Below are 22,105 nucleotides of genomic sequence, written 5' to 3'. Positions count from 1 at the left end.
CAGGATGCTGTCTCATCAGCGTCTCCAAACGGAGGTGTTCAGCCCGATTTCCGTGCCCGTCCAAGTCCCCAGCCGGTTGGTCTCACCGTCGCAGCGGGCTTTGTGGCACGGACTGAAAGCAAGTCCTCTTCCATCAGACATCAACCGTCGCAGCTTTCACACGGCTGCTTCCCTCCCCTCTCCCCCCACAACTCTTTTCTTTAAAAAAATAAGTAACAAAACCACCCAACCAAACCACGCTTCATGGCCTCATTATACTTACTGGGAACGAACATTTTTAAATGAGAATTTCCCTAAGCCAGAGGCCCAGAAATAATTTGTTGAAGACATCCAGCTGAGCTGATGAACAGAGCCTTTCGGGGCTTTTAAAGGTTTTGTCTGAGCCACAAACTGCTCCTTTTACCTTGACAACCAAATACTCGCAGCAATGGGGAAAGCTTGCAAGGGTTATTTGGGCTGCTAACAAGCAACATGGTTTGCCTTAACACCTCCTTGGCCCCCAGTTTTGCATCTTGTTTCCTGATTGCCTGCATCAGGATGCAATTATACAATTACCTCCTATTTCATTCAGTTAAAAGGTCATGATTATCAGCTGCTCTGGGCAGGCACTCGATAATATTCCCCACCCAGCGCATGGATGCACAAGTTTGTGCGGTGACTCATGAAAGGCTGATGACGCTGGTGCTCTCCACCTTCCCAGTGGTGAAAGCACAGGGAAACCTGGATGCCTTTCCATCACTCGAGCCTCTGGGATAAAGCAATCCAAACTCCAAACCCCCAACGCTCACAGATCAGCGATCTCCGCACTTCAGAGTCCAGCTGCTACAGCTTTGCGTGTTATGGAAGTCTTTAAAAAACATATAACGCAAAGACACCCATTCGGCACCATTAACTCTCTGCTTGTAGCGATCCTCCACGCCAGCTGCAAACCTCCTGTGGTTTCACTATAGAAACCAGTTTCTGCACACCCAGGTGGGAATCTGTTAAAACACATCGGCTGCACTTTGCAGTAGGTGGAAAGAAGAGGCACACATCAATAGGAATAAGGGAATCAAGCCTTCTAGATTCTGCTTTATCAGTGACATTTGGATCAGCCCCCGCATGTACTAATCAAAGCCCACCCTGATTCGTGAAAGATCAATGCTGGCTCTGTGGGGTAACGCAGCGCTTGGTGGCTTTCCCTCCGCAGACGTGGGGGGGAAAGGGGAAGGAGGAGGGTCAAAAGCAGCATGGAAACAAGAACTTTGTGATCAGACCTTACAAAGACCGATTGCCCCGAGGCTTTTGAGCCTGAAAACACCAGGCTGCCTTGCGCAGGCTCTGGGTCGGAGTGGCAGGTCACAACAGAGACCTGATGAGGTTTGACTATAGTTTTCAGTCTTTCCTCCTCAAAAAAATAAAATGCCTCTTCCCACCACCTCTGTTCTCCAAAGCGGACTCAACATCCATCCCCCTGGAATTCCTCCATACTGTCACAGCATGGAGGGACGAGGGCAGTGATCCCCAACTCCGGTGCTCACTTCTGCAGATCTGGGAGTAAAATCCCCATGTCAGATCAACCGCAGGGTGAGAGCAGAAAGTGGGAGAAGCACTTCACCACCCAGGATCTGTAAAATTCGTGTGCAGACACAGGGTACGACAACTCTCATTTGAAGGTTTCTTGTTTAACACCATAAAAAAAAAAAAATCCAGATCTTATCTCAGAAAGAGTCGCTGTGCTATAATATAATCTCTTTTCCAGCTAAATATGCTAAAAACTGCAAACCCAACTTGTGCAAGCCAAGCCATTTAAACAAGCGGTCAGGTGCCTGTTCTTCCCCTTCCTCCCCAGGGGTTACGGGGCTCCTCCTGCAGAAATCCCAGCAGCCACAACCCCACCTTTCCAGCATCCGTCCTCACTGCCCCGGAAAACTGCTCAGCGTCACACCTTGGCTCACCGTCAGTATTTTGGAACACACCAAGCGCAAGGCTGGAAGTAAGCCAGAACACTGCTAAAGCACAGGCTGTCGGCGGTACCCTCCTAAATCCTCTGCAGAATCCTTCAAAGGAGCGCTCGCATTAACTGCCTTCATTGCTGTCCGCGAGAGTTCCTCCCCAAAATTTAACTGAGAAAGATTCCTCTGCAGAACCAACAGCTCCGCTACTCATGCGCTGTGGTATGCGCCTTACCTCTTTGAAGAGAAACTGCTTACTCTGTTATTCCAGGCCAGTTTTGCTACCTTTCGTGCCCCTGTTTCCCCAAATGCCCCCATTACGTTGCCTCCAACTGGAATAAGCTCTCCTTTTCCACCTGGCTCTGCCTCTGCGAAACCAGAAGGCTGCAATCCCTTGGGGTTTGCGGCATTTGCTAATAGCTCTCCCATCCTGCCTGCTCTGATGCTCCCAGGTCCTTCAGCGAGCCAGCAGCAACCACGGGGACCCATCGATTACTTTGCCCTTTAAGACCAACAACTTGCAGCGTTACCCAATACTTGGTCGGTGGCATCCCACAGAGCTGCAAAATCCTAACACGCTGCCAGATGTTCGGCTGATGTCTGTAAGGTGACAGCATTATTGTGACAAGGCAGATTGTCACACGGGCACAGCATGGCTAGATACACAATTAAATGCCTCAGCACTAAGCTCCTGGGTCACAGCGAGACATACAACAGCCCAGATGATTTATTGCTCCTTTCCCCTGACCCCGTCTCTGGCTTTGCAAGGTTGATGCTTTCAGGGGGACGGTAGGGAAGCAGTGACTCAGTAGTGTAGCGCTTTCTTTTCCCTGCAAAGCTGAATCCTGCAAGTTTTTAAACATTTGCTTCCCACTGCCTGGTAGGATCCTGTTGCCTGCAACATACAATCAGCTCTCCTTCTTGTTCCCCTGACTGACAGCTACAAGTGATATTAAAACTCAAGTTCAGAAGCTGAAGTTTAGTCATTAACCCCACTGCTGCTGTTTAACTCTGCTACTGGGGGAGGATCCGATTCAAAACCGTGACATTTCTGCCAAAAATCATACCCTAAGTTACCTACAACATGTTCTTCCTTGCATGCAAAATTAAACTAGAGCATAAAATCCAGCGTAAGAGAGGTCTGTATTTGCTAGTTTAGTTCAACACTTTCGGTTTAGTACTATCACCCCCTGGCTCAACTTTATGTGTCACCTCTATACTGAAGTAGCCTCTGTCCACGTAGTCTCCCAGGAAGAGGTAGCGGGTGTTATTGGGTGATCCTCCAACTTCAAACAACTTCATCAGGTCAAAAAACTGCCCATGAATGTCACCGCACACTAGGGGAGGAAGAACAGCACAAAAGAGGGACAGAATTACATGCTAAGAAAAGAAAGGTCACGACAGCAGCAAGGAGCATAGCATGGCTGTGCCCTGACCCAAGCCACCCCTGCTTCACATCCAGCTTCTGCAAAAATGTGCTCGCCCTATACCAGCAAAAATCCTCTCCGCTGAGAGTTCAGGCAATTAAAAAAACCTCGCCGATGGACAGAACACGGCAGAAAGCCTGGCACTTTGAGCAGCTCATGTTTGCTACATGGCCCTTATTTAGGAGTCCAGCCACAGAGAGCTCTCTGACCTGTGATGGGAGCTTCCACTTCAATCATTGTCTTCTCGTGCCTAAGGATGGCAGCCCCATCGTTGATGATCTTCAGCGCCGCATCCTCTTCCAGGCGCCCTTCCTTTACCAAGTGGCTCTTCAAGACGTCAAGCCTAGGCTTCCCATCCTCAAACACCTCCTTCAGAGTGAGCCGCTGCGTGGGAGGAAATGGGACAGCTGGAAATGGAAGTGAAGAAGTTAGCAACACGTCTCTTTTTTCAGGGGAATAAGAATTACAGTCTTTTCAGCAGGAGGCTTTCGTTCCAAGCCTCAAGACGAGCATACACTCAGAAACATACTTTCACTGAAATTATGCTCTCAAATACTGAAAGAAGAAAAGCTATGCTGCCAGAGCAACTGAATACACCCCTCAGCATGTTTAAAAAGCCACCGTATGCAGACTAAATGCCATATGCATCCGCAGAAAACGCAGGCACCGAAGCCGTCTCCTAATTCGGTGGGGGTAGTTGTCATCAGAGTGTTGCACTAAAACAGGATTGCATGCAAATATCAGCAAAAGCAGGAGAAAACCACACCGGCTCCCAGGAACTAGCAATTAAGGTAGGAGGGCGAATATTTAAAATTCTCACTTATCAGGAAACCGCGCTACCCGCAAAGCAGAAGCTGCCTTCGCCGGGCAACAGCCTCGCACCTCTCAGTACAGGCCACTTCAAAAAGCATAACTCCCAGCTAAGCAACTGGTAAACCCTGATGGAATCCAACATTGAAGGCAAGTTAAGGTCTCATCTCTTTGCAACGCATTCCCTGGGTTTTAAATCTAGATAGAAAAACACCCCATCAAAACCATTACTAATATTTTCACGCTAGGCATTATTTGTGAGAAGGTGACCTCTAGCAGAAAGGAAGCATATGAAACAAAAATCATAGTTATAAGTGAGAACCATCTGACTTCCCCATCTACCTTCTCCCGGGCCTGGCTAATTTAAAAAAGATGAAGAACACAGGACCCCTGCATAATACTTAAAGGCTATATAGTGTCTTGATTTTAAAATAAGTTCCAGGAAGGAGGCCTGGATGTTTGGGTAAAAGAGAAAAACTGGAAGTAAAATCCTGTCAAACAGCCCCAAACGTGTGGCCCCGCTGCCGGCAGCTCCCGCGCACCACAGAGCAATTTGCATCTTACAGCCACGATGCAGCACAGAGATGGTTTTCAGGTCCCAGAGTCCGTTTCCTTCTAAAAACTTCTCAAATAACCAGCATCTCCTCAACCTTCTGGGTTCAGCCCTTTCAACTCCCCCAGGTCACAAGCACAACCAAAGTGATTTCGGCCAAGCCCTGTGGAGGAAGTGATCCTGCTGGATGGATGAGGAGATGATGCTGGGGGGGGGAGGGTGTTGCTTTGGGGTGCTCCCTGGGGTACTGCTAACACAACCCCAAGAAGAGCCTCTTCCCCTGGTGCGGGTACCACCAGGAGCTGCCGCTCGCCCTCCTGGCCCTGGGGACAGGGCACACCTCTGCAAAACCATGAGCCAGCAACATGCCCTGGTGGCCAAGAAGGCCAATGGCATCCTGGAGGGCATCAAGCAGAGCGTGGCCAGCAGGTCAAGGGAGGTCATCCTCCCCCTCTGCTCTGCCCTGGGGAGGCCACATCCGGAGCACTGTGTCCAGTTCGGGGCTCCCCGGGTCAAGAAAGACCGGGAACTGCTGGCAAGGGTCCAGCAGAGGCTACGGAGATGCGCAGGGGACCAGAGCATCTCTCTTGGGAGGAAAGGCTGAGAACACCCTGGGGCTGTTCAGCCTGGAGAAGAGAAGGCTGAGAGGGGATCTCCTCAATGCTGATCAACATCTAAAGGGCGGGTGGCAAGGGGATGGGGCCAGGCTCTCTTCAGTGGTGCCCGGTGACAGAACAAGGGGCAACGGGCAGAAACTGGAACATGGGAAAAACTTCTTTGAGGGTGGCAGAGCACTGGTACAGGCTGCCCAGAGAGGTGGTGAAGTCTCCTTCTCTAGAGATATTCAAAACCCACCTGGACGCCATCCTGTGCAACCTGCTCTGGGTGACCCTGCTTTGGGAAGGGGGTTGGACTGGATGATCTTCAGAGGTCCCTTCCAACCCTTGCCGGTCTGTGTTTCTGTGAAAAGGTCTCGGAGCCACCGCTGTCCGTAAGACCTCAGGCAGACCACCTGATCCCTGCTGGGCATCCCCCAGCTGACCCCAAAATCTGGAAGGAAAATGGGCCTTTTACAGGCATTTTAATGATTCCAGTGCCAGCCTGCTTCTGAGTAAGCAGTACCTCCAACACACACCACGTGTAAGGAAACCCACTCACTAGATAATGTACCATCGCTTCCACATCTCCCGCTTCTGATGCGATCATGTCATGTGGTGAAAGACAGATTTGCACTTAACTGTAATCCAGCTAGAGAAGAAAAATATCTGATATGCAAATGAAGTTGATGTCCTTACCCATCACCCGGTAAAGGCAGCCCATATGCCAAACTATGTTGAATTTAACAGGAGAAATAGTGGTGGGTCAAACAATACAGCAACTAACAGTAAAGGCAACCGATCTCTTTTAAATGCAAACAGAGCAGCTATTTAGCTTGGAAACCCAGGGGGCAGAGAGGAAAAGCATCCAGGCAGCACAAGAGATTCTTTGCAGCCGAACATCAATTTTCAAATAACGTGAAATGTAGGACAGAGGAGAACAAGGGTGGATATAATGAAAGGGGAGCCTGTGCCCGCAATAAGGTGGCCCTCTTTCATCGGTGGCTTTGGAAGTTTTGCTCTGCTGGGTACGTGCTAAGTGCCCTGCATGCCTTGAACGGTCCAGGGCACACACAGCGCTTTCTCCATGGAGCCGCCAATTAAAGAGGTTTAAGCAAGACCCTGTTTAATGCCAAGGCAGGCTGGACAATGTTTTTTTTACTGCAGATATTGCTCATCTCTACAGCCAAAAGGAGAAAAAAAAAAAAAAAAAAAAAAAACACCACCACCACAAAGTGGCCCCTCTGGTTACTCATGAAAAATTCAATATTTTGCAGAATTTAATGTATTTTCCCTGCCCGCACTCTCTGGATCTGTGTAAGGAAGGCAGCGTTTTCCCGGCAGAAGGAGGCAGAGGGAAGCTGTGGGTCTGACAGAAGAGGTTCAGCTGGAACGAGGGAGGCCAAGAGGAGCCGGGTGGAAACGTGGGCACCGGACAAGGACCCAGGGGCAATGGAGGCTTTGGGACTCCCTGCCATTAAGTGACAGGAAAATGATTTGTAAGTACTTCTACAAAATGGGCAGTCGTCCTAGCATCTGCCATATGACTCCAAGGGAAGTGAGAGAGCGCTTGAAGGTCAAATGATTTATAAGGAAGAGAACAGAGAAATAGGAACCGTTCAGCTCCTTATTCCCCATCGTCTCAGGCCTTCAAACACGGCCACCGACCTTGGAACCACCCTAACAAAGTAAAAAGCCCACAAAAGTCAGGACAGAGAGCGTAACAGAGATGGCATGCAACCACAAGAGCAGTCCTGCCCGTCACACAATTCAGAAGAAATCCATGAAAAGCTCCTGGCATGGTCTGCTTTGCCTTTTCTTGGTAGCCCTAGCGAGCTGAGTTATGCAAGATAAAATATGAGGCTACGCCGATGCGAGCAGCCAAGAACTTTTATGTAAGTTCCCTCGCTGGCTTTGCATGGCTCCACTCCCACAAGGAGCTGGGCATGATAAGGAACCGGCTTCTCCTTTGCTGTGCCTGTCTGCCAGCCAAACTGCAGCCGGCACGGAGCACAGGGAGGAAAAAAAACCTGCTCCAGAGATGCCAGATACACCAGCACCGTCCTGAGGATGCACACAGCTCACGCTAGGCAAGGCATTACTCCACATCGCCAGTTTTCGACTCACTGTGCTTCCTGCTATCCCACCCCCTCAAAAAAATAAAGATTTCTCAATGCTGGTGCAGCGCTGGAGCAGACACTCGTGCCGCGGTGCACCCAGAGTTGTTGAAAATTTCACAAAGCTTCGTGGGAGCTGCGTGAAAAAATCCTCCACTGGCCAGAGGGTGAGGAGAAGCATGTGCTGGAGCCCGAAACCCAGCAATGCCCATCTCCCCCGCGCAGCAGTGGATGAGGACGAGTACTTAAGTAATTAGTGTTGTCAAAGCAAGTAATCCTGTTAGCCAGCATAACTTGTGTAAGGGCTTTAGTCAACTCAGTGCAAGCGGTTATCTGATGCATAAATACCCACTTCTGTTAAATATCTGAATTTTATTCTTCTTACTGCTCAATTCCGTTGCAGGCAGGAGGGTGCGGAGGGAAGCCAGGGCACGCAGACAGCGCTGGCACAGCCCTCTGAGCAAAAGCTGACCCAAAATCTTGCACCCTCAGGGCATTGAGAAGTGTGGAAGAGTCTTGTCAGCTTCCTGCTCCTATGTGCAAAATGGGGAAATGACTCTCTATCTCACCCAAAGATGCCGTGGCTAGTCACAGACAGGTAGCACAAAGATGCTGTGTGCTAAGCTCATCCTCAGAGCCAGCTCCTTCCATACACTGCCCGCAGACAATAATTAATGAAAATGATGGATAAAACATTCACAACATCGTGAGCAGCAAGTGCTGGGATCTTCCTGCCATCTTCCCTTTGCATACAAAACGGTGTGTTGCGCCCACTCTAGTTTATATAGTGAACTCTTTAGGTCTGGGACTTCTAATTTCACAAGGGCATCAAAACACACTCTGTAGATTGCTCCTGAGAAAAGACTACAACTTCCCACTCTACCAACAGGACACATGCTGCATGCCAAGCCACAAACAGAAGGACACAAAGGCAAGTGAACTTTTGAGGTGTAAAATGGATTAAAAGGTCAGCTGTGCTTGAGAGAATCCCATAAAGTAAGAGGATCGCGATATCTTTGCTAGACTACGGTGCAAAACTCTGTTTACTACAAAATTAACGCAGATTTTATTTGCCGGTCCAGGAGCAAGTGGGTATTCGCAGCCCTTCAAGAGGATATGGATAGTTAAGGATGTGAGATTTTTTTCATAAAAAGCTGCTTCTCGACCACCAGCTCTACAAAACCAGAGCATCGCAGCCCATTCATTTGCTCCTCAGTGCAAAAAGACTATATTCCTCCGGGAGAAAAGCCTGCGCTGTATTTCTACATCCATACTTAAGCTCCATCGTGGCTCTTCCAGCACAGATTAGGCTGGACCATGTAATCTATCGTGCATCTTCGTAAGAGAGCGGCAGAAATGAAGCCAAGGTTCTCTCTTCCCTGGAGGCAGCAGCAGCAGACAGAGCAGGGCTGACCGATCCACACCTCCAGAAAGAGCCAGTACCATGGAAGAGCAAACAAAGTGATCCTCAAATTATTGTTTATATATTTGAGAGTCCCTCGGATGACTGTACAAAGCAACATTCATTACTGAAAAAGGAGCAAGCGTTGGCCTGAAGTGGCAGCTACAGCAAAACTCAGTTTATTCCCCGAGTGGTTGGGTTTCTAACGAAAAGGAGGTGTCCTCTCACCCTGGGGCGCGTGGGGCTTCGAGTCCAAAAAAATCATCCAGAACTAAACATGCCCGATAATAAACTTGAGAGAGATTTCTCTGCAACTCCCAACACCCATGTGGGAGTGAATCTGAAGGGCACTGAATGCGATAGCCCCCTTCCCTGCTTGCTCCTCATCAAATAAATGACACTACAGATAGATAGTTGAACAGATGGTTACAGATGCACTTTAGAGAGGAAAAAAAAAGTACATTTAGGGCATTCTGAAGCAGCCAGTACAGCTCAGACAAAACTAAGCACAAGTAAAAGCTGTCTTTTCTTATGCTGAGGCAAAAGACAAGTAAGATACTAACAGCTTCCAATTACTGCACCCTCTCCACCTGTGCTAGAAGGCATCTGAATTATTTGACTGACGTTCAGCTCCGGGTTTGATGGTTGGGGATGACAGACGTCCATCTGCCACAAAGGAGATGCGGCTGCCGAGGAAGGTGGACCCGGCTGTCAAAGGTAGAACCATCCACAGTGAAAAAACTCTGCACAGGAGCCATCCATACCCGCTTTGAAAGGCGGAGAGAAAGCTGCCTCCCATGTCGAGCTGTGCATAGCACAAGCAGCAGGTCAGGGTTGTGGTGTCCCCCCCCCCCCCCAATTTCCAAATAGCTCAATGTTATTTTTATCACTTTCCTATTCCCGTTCACACCTAACCTACATTCGTCTATTCAAAGTTGAGCCCAGGGCTCAAATGGAGCCGGCTGAGAGGCAATAACCTGGAGGAGTTCAGCAACAAAAGGCAACAGCAATGCCATTTTGTGCTTGCAGAAAGCTGAAGTTTCAGGATCGTGCAGGGCTTTCGCAGTCATTAACAGGAACAAACCCTTGAAGGCGAGTGATGGATGCCGTCATTACCCACAGCAACGCTCCAGCCAACCTGCTTCAGTGCTTCTCAATGAGGGGGGCCAGATCAAAAGCAAGGATGGGTTGAACCTCAGCAGCTAAATTCAAATTAAAACTTGCAGTTAGTCCTAGTATTTATTAGCAATTACCTAAATTTCCATGGGATAATCTTCATTTTTTGAAATTATGATCGATACAGATTTCTGGACATAAAGTGCCGAGATGTCTTTGCTTTAAGAATCCCCATGCTGGTTTGCATGAAATTTTCTCTCCCCTGGGGTGCCTCAGGGCAAGTTTACATGAGAGTCTGCAAAAACAGATGCATGCTTGGTACTGACTTTTTCAAAGCCTGGACCAAGCTCTGACAAATAATCTGTATCATTTTTCAGTCTGGAGCAGCACTGGCACAGGCGTCCTGACCCTGCTATGTCGGGGAACCACTGCTCTCTCCAGCTACAGAAGCTATGTGGAAACACAGCAATCACAAAGTGGAGCAAACATATTGCTCCTCCAGCCTCCTACCACCTGAGAAAATAAGTAACTTCTCCCCTTGCCGCTGGATCGTGCTAACATAAATAACATTAATATCTCAGAAGAGTCACCAAGGAAAGCAAACACCTTCCTTGCATAAATGCGAGCACCAGAAGTGATTACCACTGCCATTTCTGTCTGCCCTCCTCCAAACTTTTGCATGCTTCTTGCAATTTTCCTTTTATAATGAATGAGAGACCCTGGGTTTCAGAGGCTCCAAGCACTCACAAAATGGAGTGGAAAAAAAGAGAGTTTCGTTTCTCACCCCTAGAAGAGGTGCAGGAGGACCCAGCCCAGCACACAGCTCCTGCCTTGAGCATCAACCAAATCCATCACACGTCCCATCCCCGCTAACAGAGAGGATCTGGCACACAAGACTTTGGGGATCTTTCCCATCCATTTTGCACATGTAAATTCCTACTGAATGGCAGCTCCTTCAAATATAGAGGGGCATCAAGTGCAGTTCATAACACCCCAGTTTTATCCAAAACTTGTGCTGCTGGAACTCAAGCCAGCCTCCCAGTGTGCAACTGGTCCAGAGAGCTTGCTCTGCTCCTTACCTTGAGCCAGATTCCTTTTTGTAGGACAACCGGAATATCTCCTCACAATAACTCTAAAAATATCTGTATTGTACATCGAATTCTATGAAGCTGAATGATTTCTTCGAAGGGGGAGAGACACAGTCATCACGATACTAGAGTCGAGCGAAACTGAGAAAGACTAATCAACTGAACCATTCCCATCAGCAAATCTGCCTTTACCTTATCAACTACCTTGCAGTCATTCAAGGAGTAACACCAAAATTTTGAGGCCACGTTGACTCTCGGTTACTAGAATCTGGCACACACAGTCTACGCAGAAGCCAGGTGCATTTAATTCCAAAAAAAGCACGCGACAGTCCTGTGCATCAAAACGCAAATACAAACATAACGTGTGCCAAACGAGCATAACCCAGGTCACGTTCAAAGCTCCCACGGACCCACAGAAATATGAAATGCAACGCCAAGAGGCTAGAAAATCATAAAAGCTACCTAAATCAAAGTCCCTCTGTACATTTCGGAAGCCGCACAGCCTCTAAAACCTTACAGCTACCTGAACTGTGCTCATGGACTCCTAAAAACATTTATCGGTATAGAAGGTAATTATCGTTAAACTGTTCTGCTGGCAAAACGTCTAGCACAGACAGTAAACAGTGTTATCAGACTAGGGGGAAAAAAAGAGGTGCCTTTGCCAACGTAAACCGCGGCTACTCAAGGAGGGTTCACCAACAGAGCTGTGTGCCAAGGTTTGCCATGGCAGGCAAGCCCAGAGGCAGCTCCGATGGCCCCTTGCTGGGCTGCTGACCCAGGAGGTGGAGCTGGCACTCTGCTCTCTCTCCGCGCTCCTCAAGGAGCCGGGTGAGATTAGAATCGGGAGTATTTAATTAGAACAGAGGCGATTTAAGACTGTCACCGCACATCACCTGCCCAGCTCTCAGCCAGGGGAGCCATCCGCAAAGCCTTCCCCATGGCAATCAGCTCTTCACGCCGGGGCTTCTGTACCGCCACCGAAAACGAAGCCGAACCTCGGCTGCAGCCAAGACCCAAATCCGTACAGTGCCGGTCTCGCTCTTGCCAAAGTGCTCTGCGGCTCAGAGACTGGCTCAAAAATGCCCTTGGTGGGTACCAAATTTCCTCAGCCTCTTTGGGAGCAATGCAGACATGAAAATCCTACTTGCTTGCAATGTCCGTCGAATTTCCAGCGCCCATATTGCTATGCATAGGTCCCTCTCTTAATGACCAGCACTGATGCGGATTTGCCTGGGATTGTCATTGAGACAATCTGTCCGGAGCCAAGTCCTCTGCCGGGGACACGGGCTCCTTACATCACCGAGCGCTAACTCACCAGCTACTGTCAAGGAGAACACATAAGCCCTCAACACCAGCCTGGAAAAAAAAAATCTCTTTTGAGACCCCCAAGCTCTAAAGACTTTCCAGCAGTTAAAAATATACATATTATATTATATACAGCAAACCTGGCATCTTCCTCCCAACAGATCCATTGGTGGGACAGTCTCTCGGTTGACTCGAGGGGGTCACTGCTAAGCTTGAGCAAAAAAGAGGAAAGGAAAAGGAAAAGGAAAAGAAAAAGGCAGAGGTCGACAGCAAACAGCTGCAGCTCCTTAAAAAAAAAATAAAGTGAGCTCACCAAAGGAGACGGGAGGGGATTCCTAGATGTCAGCAGGCAGGGAAATTCACCACCTGTTTCACAAGGTTAGCAAGCTGCCAGCACGTCCACTAATAGATCATTAATACAAGAACAGCGGGGTCTTTGTGTCAAAGGCAAATCCCCCACCTGCTGGGGAATGTAAATCTGACCCGACCACCGGCAGGGGAGGGGGGTGCCGGCTCCAATTTTAAAGCTACTTTAAGCAGACACGATTTTGCACATTGCGTACTTGCAAGATCTCACTCAGGACAACGTTTTAAGCAGGAATCGGCAGCTCCACATGGGAAAACTGAACAAAATAACACCCAGAAACATCCAGGATGGAGCTCAAGCGCCATGGTGCAAGCAAGCAGACCCCAGCCTGCGGGCCCTTGGAGAAGCAACTGTTCCATTGCATCCAGCAAAAGGCGGTCACATCATCGATAAACGAGAATTTGAGCACTCGCAATCACCACTGCAGCAAAAAAAATAAATACCAGTTCACCCACAACAGGGGTCCCAGTTTCTCTTCCCATCTCATGCCTTAATGCTTCAACCTGAGCTGCATTCACACTGGGTCAAAATAGCACTGGTTAAAACATTTCTTGCAATGCGCTTACTCCAATGTTTGACTTTTATACCCACATATCACCTTATAACCACACAGAGGTGCAGACCGTCTGAAGGGACCTGCAAACTAATTAAAATCTTCCCAGTGGCCACGCTGGAGATCAGCCAGAGCAGCTTTCTTGCAAACCAAAGAGTAGGTAGCCCAAAAATTGGGCTAAATAAGTTCTAGCAATGCTTTCAGAGCAGCTTCACAAACCTTCATGTGCCAGGGATAGAGCTTGATGATAGGAGCCCCCCAGTTATTGCTGAACCAGCAAAACTAGCCCTCTGTGCTTCTGTTTGGGGTCTTCCTCCCAGAAACCTTTGCAATGTATATCCAAGGCATCACCTTTGGGATAATATTCTCATAACTATTTAAGAAGCAATTTTACCACATTCACTACATCTCAGCAAGTGATAAAAGGGAATGTTTTCTAGAGCAGCGTAGGGAACTGAAGACTCTTACTGGGACCACTGTTGACACCACTTCTCCATGTTTTCCTGAAATTCACCCTGAACCACTTACTCATCTTACACAGGAGAGATCACAGAACGGTTTGGGTTGGAAGGGACCTTAAAGATCATCTGGTCCCATCCCCTGCCCTGAGCAGGGATACCTCCCACCAGCCCAGGTTGCTCCAAGCCCCGTCCAACCCGGCCTTGAACACTTCCAGGGATGGGGCAGCCACAGCTTCTCAGGGTAACCTGCGCCAGGGGCTCACCACCTGCACACCAAAGGATTTCTTCCTCATATCTCATCTAAACCTTCCCTCCTTCAGTTTAAAACCATTCGCCCTCGTCCCACGGCTCCCCTCCCTGATCAAGAGTCCCTCCCCAGCTGTCCTGAAGCCCCTTTAGGCACTGGAATGGGCTCTAAGGTCTCCCCAGAGCCTTCTCTTCTCCAGGCTGAACCCCCCCAACTCTCCCAGCCTGTCCTCCCAGCAGAGGGGCTCCAGCCCTCGCAGCATCTCTGTGGCCTCTTCTGGTCCCGCTCCAACAGCTCCGTGTCCTTCTGCTGTTGGGGACTCCAGAGATGGAGGCAGTAGATCCTTGCACACTCTCACCAGATCCACCTTGGAACAGGGAAAGTGCTTTAAATCACGTCTTACAGCCACCACCACTGCAAAGGTATTCACTAAAGGGGGGAAGCACTCAGAGGCCAGATTGATGTACACTTCTGGAGAGCTAAACCCCACATGCCCTCTCCCAGTAGCCCACCGGGGCTCCTGGCTGGAGGAGGTCACGTTGCTCAACACACACACGTTGCTCCTAACAGAAACACAGCCAGATCCTATTAAGGCTTCATAGCTGGAGATGCTGCAGCGAGGGACAGCAACAAGGTTCTGCTTCAGAGGCTGGAGGTCTGAAGTCAGAGGGCAGCCCAGATAGCCTGACGCTCCTCCTCCCTGCCAGCCAAACCTTTAAAAGCTGCACTGAGATTTCATCTTCCCACCCCTTTTGAGTACCCTCTGCACCCACCCTTCATCCTCCATCTCACCTCTGGTCCACGCCGTCCTAACCAGAGATGCTCTGGGTGCAGAGCTGCTCCCCATCCCTCCCTCTGCCCTGGAGGGTTTTCCCAGTACAATTGACCTAGCTCTCAAGTGTCATCGGCATATGCCTCTTCGGCACTGTGAGCCTGGCAGTCCGGCCTCCAAGAGCCATTCAGAGCCAAGTCTTGCATTATAGGATAATGCTGATGCCTTTACGTAGCCTGTTTCCTCGCTCCTGCTGCTTAATGATGTCTAATTCCATTAGCATCCAAGACATTAACGCGCTGTAGGTCTAGTAAACACACCCACCATCCCACCGCAATCTTGCAGAGGAACACAAGGGATCGAACAGGGAACACCTGGAAAACCAGCCAAGCTGGGAAGGATCCCGGACAAATGTAGGTCTCCAAGGAGTATCTTTAGATTAGCAGGCAGCTCTGCCCCCACCGAGACCCCAGGATTTACCTAAATAGCTCCCTTCATCACAAGCAGCCCAGCGTTCACTGCTATTTTAAGCCAGCACCCTGCCCTACTTCCTAAGGAACAGCCTGCCTTCTCCTGCCCATGCAACCAAATGAGCACCAAAAAAACATTGCAGCTAGAGAAGACAAATCCCTCTCAACTCAGAGCTTCTTTTATTAAATGAAAAATACTATTTCGGCACGGTACCAAGCTAATGGGGGCTCATTTGTTCTAATTGCTACAGAATGGGCAACCAGCACAGCCTCGGACACGGGGGAATGGGATTAACCTTTCCCAGCCTGATATCCAGATAGCAGGGAAGCAGAAAAATCATATTAAACACGGGGGGCTTCAGAGGGACATAGCCTTCCCTCCTCTCCGTCCCACCTCCAGTGCTGAGCTGAAGCATCTGCTGTTATTCCCAGAGGAACTAAATAAAAAGACAGCCCAATCTGCTTTCCCTGACGCCTTATCGCAGTTTTCCAAAGAGGTTTTAGTACCCAAGGCTAGTGTTGGGGTTTAGGTTTTGCCACCAGTGGTGGCATTTCTATTTATTAGCACGGCAGCAGAACATCTCTGCTACAGGCTATAAAGAAATCTGGCTCTGGAAAGTTTCACAGACAAAAAAAGGGGTACCACTGGCTCTGTTTGGGGCAGACGAGGGCTACGCGAAGCACACAAGAGCTGAACAGCTTGCATTACCCTAAGATATTTGCAGAAGTGGCGCTTCGCGCTGCGTTTGACTTCTGATTCATTTTTGGATGAAGTGCCACATGATCTGGCAAAATCAGCACCAATTCTGCAACACCCAGTCTCAGTGCAGACAGAAACCTGCCCCTTTTCTTAGTACATCCCATTTACAAATAACGAAGCATCTTTCCTGCAAGAAAGACCCCCAAAATACCAGATTCTCAAGTAATTCAGAGAGATCCTACAGGGGTGATGCTTTAAGGGCTTTCTACACTCAAGATCGTCTTGAGCTCTGTCCAGACGAGTTGCTGTACCATGACACAACTTGCTTTTTAGAGATCCCACCACCGCATATTGACTCAGACGGCATTTGCACTTTTCCTCTGGCACGCCCGAGGTCTGAGAGCATGCACCTTGGCCTTCATCTCCATTTTTAGCCATTTTCGCAGCTCTTTCCCCCCCCCCCCCCCCCCAGCCTTCCTTATTAGCTACAAAATGGCAACACTAAACAAGACAAACCAACTAAAGCATTGCAGAAGACAAACATGAAACGAACAGCAATCGCAGTGATGGTACTAGGTGTTTCTTCTTTTCAATGAGCACAATTTCCCTTGTATTTAAGATTTGCCTAAGCCTTCCTTTGCTCTGCATGCAATCACAAAGCTATTTTGACTTTTGCATCGGTGTGCTCCATTACAAAAATTCTGCACAGCTCCCAACCTACTGCAACCGGAGAAAGCCCAATGCTCAACCATCCAACTGCATTTCAGGAGGAGTAGTTTGTATTAAAAACCAAGGTAGGAAGAAAGCTACACATTTTCAATAAAATGAAAGCATCTTCAGGCAGCAAGATGAACTAGCACACCCTCTGAACCCTATCCACTTGGCAGCAGCGTGGGGGAAGCTCTCCAAAGCCTCTGAAGACGGCATCTATTGATCTGACGCTGGTTTTTAGTTCCCCAGAGACACGGCTTCTGTTGAAGGCACCGGGAGCCTCGCTGAACAGATCCCACGGGAATGGGCTCCATGCCTCTAGCAGCATCTCCGCCACGCTACAAAGGCACGTGTTCGCTGTACCAAGACAAGGGGAGCAGCTCGCCGGGTGTTTTCTGCTCAAGCGTGACTTCACCCAAGGTGAACACGCACATGGTACAAGACACTGCCGGGGGATGCACATTCCGACCGCCCCGATGTTCCTTCACTCCCAGAAACCTTCATTAGGTATTAAACAGATGATATACAACATACCTGGGAGGTTCACAGCAGGAACCAGACAGCTGATATGTAAGAAAGCATCATGTCAGGGGTCTTACATCTCCCCCCGACACTTTAAATGTCTGCCAACCAGGAAAAAAAACCCACTTAGATATATGCCTGGAAAAGCCCAAGTGCTTATGAAAGGACAGCAAAGCGCAAACTTGGAAACCCACTTGTTTACAGGACACCTTTAGGTCTCAGCACCAGTCCCAGCTTTACCACCACCAGTCCCAGCTTTACCACCACCAGTATCAAGCCCCGGCCAGTGGCTCAGTCTGCCTGTCTACAGAACAGCAGAAACCCAATGGTACTTCATAATGCACAGCACAGGCTCTATTGAACAGTACGCAGATCAGGGACGTCACTGACTACTGACAAACACACGACGGCTGCCAAAAAGAGGGCACCAGATCCTAGCTGCTCCTCATTCACCAGCTCTATAACGGTGCAACGCTTTACCGATACACGCATCTAGAAAATTGCTCTAGATTATTTGCTCTGGCTCAGCCAGGTGTCTAAATACCAATACTCTGGGGTTTTTTAAAAGAATTTTTCATGGATGCAACCACAAAGACAGTAAGCCGGGTTGCCTTCTGCCGCTCAGCCATGCTCACATGTCTTCAGAAAGGATCCTCGCAGCACACAGCTTTGCTTCCCAGAGGACGCCACACCTTGCAGGCACGATTCGCTGGAGGTGGAATGAAGCAGAATTGTTTCTGTGCAACGAACAGCTCTGCAGGTTTGTTTTCACGGGGCACAGACAAGAGGGGGAAGGCACCCACCATGCCTCAGCTCGAGCATCCAACCTACATGCTTCAGGGACACCGCAGCAGCCCAAAGCATCACGCCCGCCTGCCTGCAAAACATGTATTTCACAGACTGTGGGTCCACCAGTTAATTCCAGCCTATCTTTGGGCTAACGCAGCTGACTGGACCAGGCTAACCACTCAGATTTCCAGCTCAACCACCCCAAGCGCTCTCATGCGAGCACCAAGTTTGAACATTAACAATCTCGGTTAACATCAGCCATGGGTTTGCTGCTCGAACTGGGCTACTAAAAAGCAATTTTTGACACACCCCAAAATTAGAGATTTTAATAATGAACATGAAGATACCCAAGTACAAGTTTAAGCACAAAACTGAGGTAAATGGAAACACTGTACTTCTCCTGACTAAACATAATTATAGTTAACACTCCTGCAGGGCTCTAGAGATGTAAATATATAGGTTAAACATAGTTAAAATTCTACATCCTACTTAATTGTAGACATTTCCAATTGAATGAAATTAGCTTTTATCTTCAGGTTTAAATTATTAATAACCACGAACAATGTCACCACCTTTAAACAATAATCACAGCCACGGAAGAAGCTACTCCTCCCCAGATTTCTAAAGGCACTCGAATTGGAGTCCCAAGCGTACCTGGGGGAAATCAAACGCTTTCCTTGACAAGTTCCTGCGGCTCTCGGAGCATTAGTGCACGGAGACAGCAGGCTCCAGCCAACACCATGACCCTCCACCCCACCTGGGCTACGGACTAATTACCAAATTAGTGGGGGCCATCCAGATGCGGCAGGGATGTCAAGCCCCCGAGCAGCGTCAGTAACATCGGCGGGATTGCTTGATGGGTTTTCCCGGGATCTGGAAGCCCGAGCAGCAGGGACAGCGTGTCGGTAGGGACGACTCAGCTGAATCATAATGGCTGCATTGACATTACCTTCCCTGAACAAGGCCAACCTAAACACACGCAGCTGCCTGGGATTTAGCAGGAGATTTACGGTTCGCACCGGCCACTCGGGCTGCCTGCAGACCTACAAATCAGCAAGCCACCCGCGCGGCTCTAAGGAAGACCCCAGCCCCCCCAAATCCACAAGCCCTCCAGCCTTATTTCAAGCAGCACACTGAAAGCAACCCACGAAAAATACCCGCAGGCAGTGCAGAGCTAACCAAGCCTGAGGGGCCTCAAAGTCCGGGCTGCCACCCTCGTCCACTTTCCCTTCATTTGAGGCCACGGTTATTAACATCTAAACATGTGATCGGCCACATGACAGGCTGAAAAAATCGCTTGGACCCGTCCAGAGGAGAAGGTAGAGATGACAGCGTGCATCTCTCCGGTGGGCACACCTCCATAACTGTATATTATAACCATTCCTGGGAAACCGCTCTTTTCATCAGCCAGCTCGAGGCAGCACAACTGCCTTCAACGATGCAAACCGCCCGGGCGAGAAGGTCTAATAACCAGGGGATTGTATAACTCAGACAGCTGGGTGCCTCTCGGCTACAGCGGTGGGTGCTGAGCAAAAGTTTAAGCAAGCGAAGGCGCACAGTGGATGTTCCCCAATGCGTGGGTGCGGTAATGGCACTAGATCAATTAGGGCAGCGAAATGTACATCATACGAGCCTCCTCCTAATCCAGGAGTTTCTCAGCTAACGTATTTCTCTCCTCATTAACTGCTTCAGTGTCTTCTGCTCTTTCAAAAATAGTACCTGCTATAACGGGTCCTGGAGAGGGGGCCAGCTGGCACCCGCCTGGGGGCATCGAAAGAGAGAACAGGGCTTTGGGGGAGGCAGGAGCTGCCAGAATGAGGGGCAGGGTGGGCTCTCACCCCCCCAGATCCTCAGGGGGAGACACAAAGCAGGACCAGCCCCCCCCCCCCCCCCAAAAAAAAGCAGGGTCTCGGCACCCCAGGGGTGTGTGTGTGTGTGTGTGTGTGTGTGCAAGGACCTCGTGGGCGTGAAGGAGCACAATGCCTGCCTGGGCTGGCACCCTGCCCTCCTCCTCTGGCTGCTGGGCTCTCCCCAGGTTGGGGATCCCCCCCCCGAAGCAAGGCAGGGATGCCACATTCCCCCCTTACCCTGTGTCCACAGCTCCATGGGGCTGGGGGGTCCCCCAGCCCATCACCCCCACGCCCTGCACCCCCATCCTTGCATTGCACCAGGGTGAGGACCTGCACCAGGGAAGGGGGGGGGATTGCTCATCCTCTTAAATCAGGGGTTTCCCCTCCTCAGGCTAAAAACTACCCACCCACCCACCCCACGCCCCCGCAGAGCAGGTCCCCCCCTCCCAGGCTCCCCTTAGAACAGAGGATGTCCCCCCCAAGACCAAAGCTGCCCCCCGAGGCTCCTCCGCAGCGGCTGCTGCCAGACAAGGGCTGCTCCCCCCCTCCCCGGGCTCTCCCTTGCAGGGGGTGCCCCACCAGAACAGCCCCCCCGCCATTCCAGGCATCCTCAGCCCGGGGATACCCCCCCCCAAAGACCCCTCCCAACACCCCAGCGGTTCCCCCTCAACGCCAACGGTTCCCACCCCAGGGATCTCCCGCCCCCACAGGCCTCCCTCAGCCCGGGGATACCCCCCTCTCCCTAAACCCCCACCCCAGGGGTTCCCCCCCGCCCCTGCGCGCCCCCCGGGCAGGCAGGGGGCGCCCTCGCCGCCCCCGGCCCCTCACCCTTGACGATGCGCTCGGTGGTCGGCAGTTTGTTGTGGCCGCGCCCGGACATGGTGGATGGTGGTGCCGGCGGGGGCCGCTCCGGGCCTTTCCCCCTCCCCACCACCACCACAGCCGCCCCCCCCCCCCTCAAAAGGAGGGGGCCGCGGGGTGCTCCCAGCGGCTGAGCTGGCCCCGGCGGCGGTGCTGGGGATCCGCTGGGCGCCCCGGCGGCGATCCGCTCCCCTCTCCCCCCCCCTCCGCCGCCGCCACACCGCCCTCCTCCCTCCGCCCCCCCTCCCTTCCCCGCCTCGCACCGCGACTGCGCAGGCGCCGCTCCGCGCCCGCCACGCCCCTCCGCGCCTGCGCCCGGCGTCACGTGGGGGGGTCCCCAGCCCCTTCCTGCCGCCATCTTGGAGGGGAAGGGGGTGTTGCTAGGCGACGGGGGTGAGGGGGGGGCAAGATGGCGGGAGGCCTGTGAAGAGAGGGGCGCGGTGCCCCTTCTCACCCTGCAGCACCCACCTGCCATGTCCTCCTTTCAGAGCCAGAAGAAGGGGAGGGGGGGAAGGCATAGCAGGTAAAAATCAAGCTCCACGCCACCCTTCTGGCAGCGCAGATTGGGAAATCGGGCACTGGGTGTGCAGCGTTCACGCAGCCCAACAGTTGGCGGCGTATTGGGAAGCCGAGAGAAGCATTAACACTCCCACTGCAAATAGGAAGAAGGGCTTGAATTTGTCTGAGGGACGAGGGTGAGCCCAGCCAGCACGGCTCACCGGTTTTAATTTGTCTGCTGAGGTCGCAGGCATTCATCAAAACTTGAGGATTTTGCAGCAAAAAATAGCCCGCCTGAAGCCTTGAGGCGTAGGCCGGGAGCGCTGCTGCCTGACAGCCCCTGAGCCAGCGCTGGAGAGGAGAGAGAGCAAGTCAGCTGCATGCTGCGACCTTTCTTCCTTAGAATAGCATTTATTTTTAAAAACCACCACAGAATTTCAAGATTTGTTTTCTTTAGCTGCAGCAGGGTTGCTAAAAATTGTGCTTGCTGCTTGGAGCTGGCAGCTTGAGGGTAATGGTAAATAAAAAAAGCAAAAAAAGTGAAGTAGAAAAGCAAAGTATGCTGGTTTTTTGGTTTGGGTTTTTTTTTTTTTTTTCCTTCCCCTATTGCAGGGTGGAGAAGCAAGGACACAAATAACACTGCTCCGAGTCAGGCTCCCTCGTGCGAGCTGAAGAGGAATACAACATCCTGCAGACCCGCTCTGAAACCTCAGCCTCCTTCTTCCAGCCAAATGTCAACGCTTGGGAAATGCATTTAAAATAAATAAATAAATAAATAAATAAATTAAAAAAGGCTTTTCAGCTCTAAAGCCAATTCCTGGAGCGCCATGCCACGCGGACAGGTTGGGGGGGGGCGGGGGGGGGGAAGTCAGTGCCATCTTCCGTCGGCTGCGCCGCACTGCACAGCCCTGGAAATTGGGGCTGGAAAAGCGGGATTGCATCACCCAGCCCTTCCA

The 22,105-nt window shown here is 50.6% G+C and overlaps 1 protein-coding gene across 6 annotated transcripts in view; it reads right to left on the bottom strand.

The window, feature by feature from the left end:
* Window positions 1–20,734, bottom strand: part of PPP3CC (protein phosphatase 3 catalytic subunit gamma) — a 35,593-nt gene extending 14,859 nt beyond the window's left edge. For all 6 annotated transcript variants that reach the window (XM_082495744.1, XM_082495746.1, XM_082495745.1 and 3 more), the window contains exons 1-3: window positions 20,619–20,734; window positions 3,571–3,768; window positions 3,147–3,271 (exon numbers count right to left, since the gene is read on the bottom strand). In XM_082495744.1, coding sequence (XP_082351870.1) covers window positions 3,147–3,271; window positions 3,571–3,768; window positions 20,619–20,670 — 375 coding nt within the window. In that variant the 5' untranslated portion in view covers window positions 20,671–20,734. The remainder of the gene's footprint in view (window positions 1–3,146; window positions 3,272–3,570; window positions 3,769–20,618) is intronic.
* Window positions 20,735–22,105: the final 1,371 nt, after the last annotated feature.

This window comes from Vanellus vanellus (assembly GCF_965231255.1).
Source record: "Vanellus vanellus genome assembly, chromosome: 26".
NCBI lineage: Eukaryota > Metazoa > Chordata > Aves > Charadriiformes > Charadriidae > Vanellus > Vanellus vanellus.
This window is presented reverse-complemented; position numbering and strand designations above follow the sequence as displayed.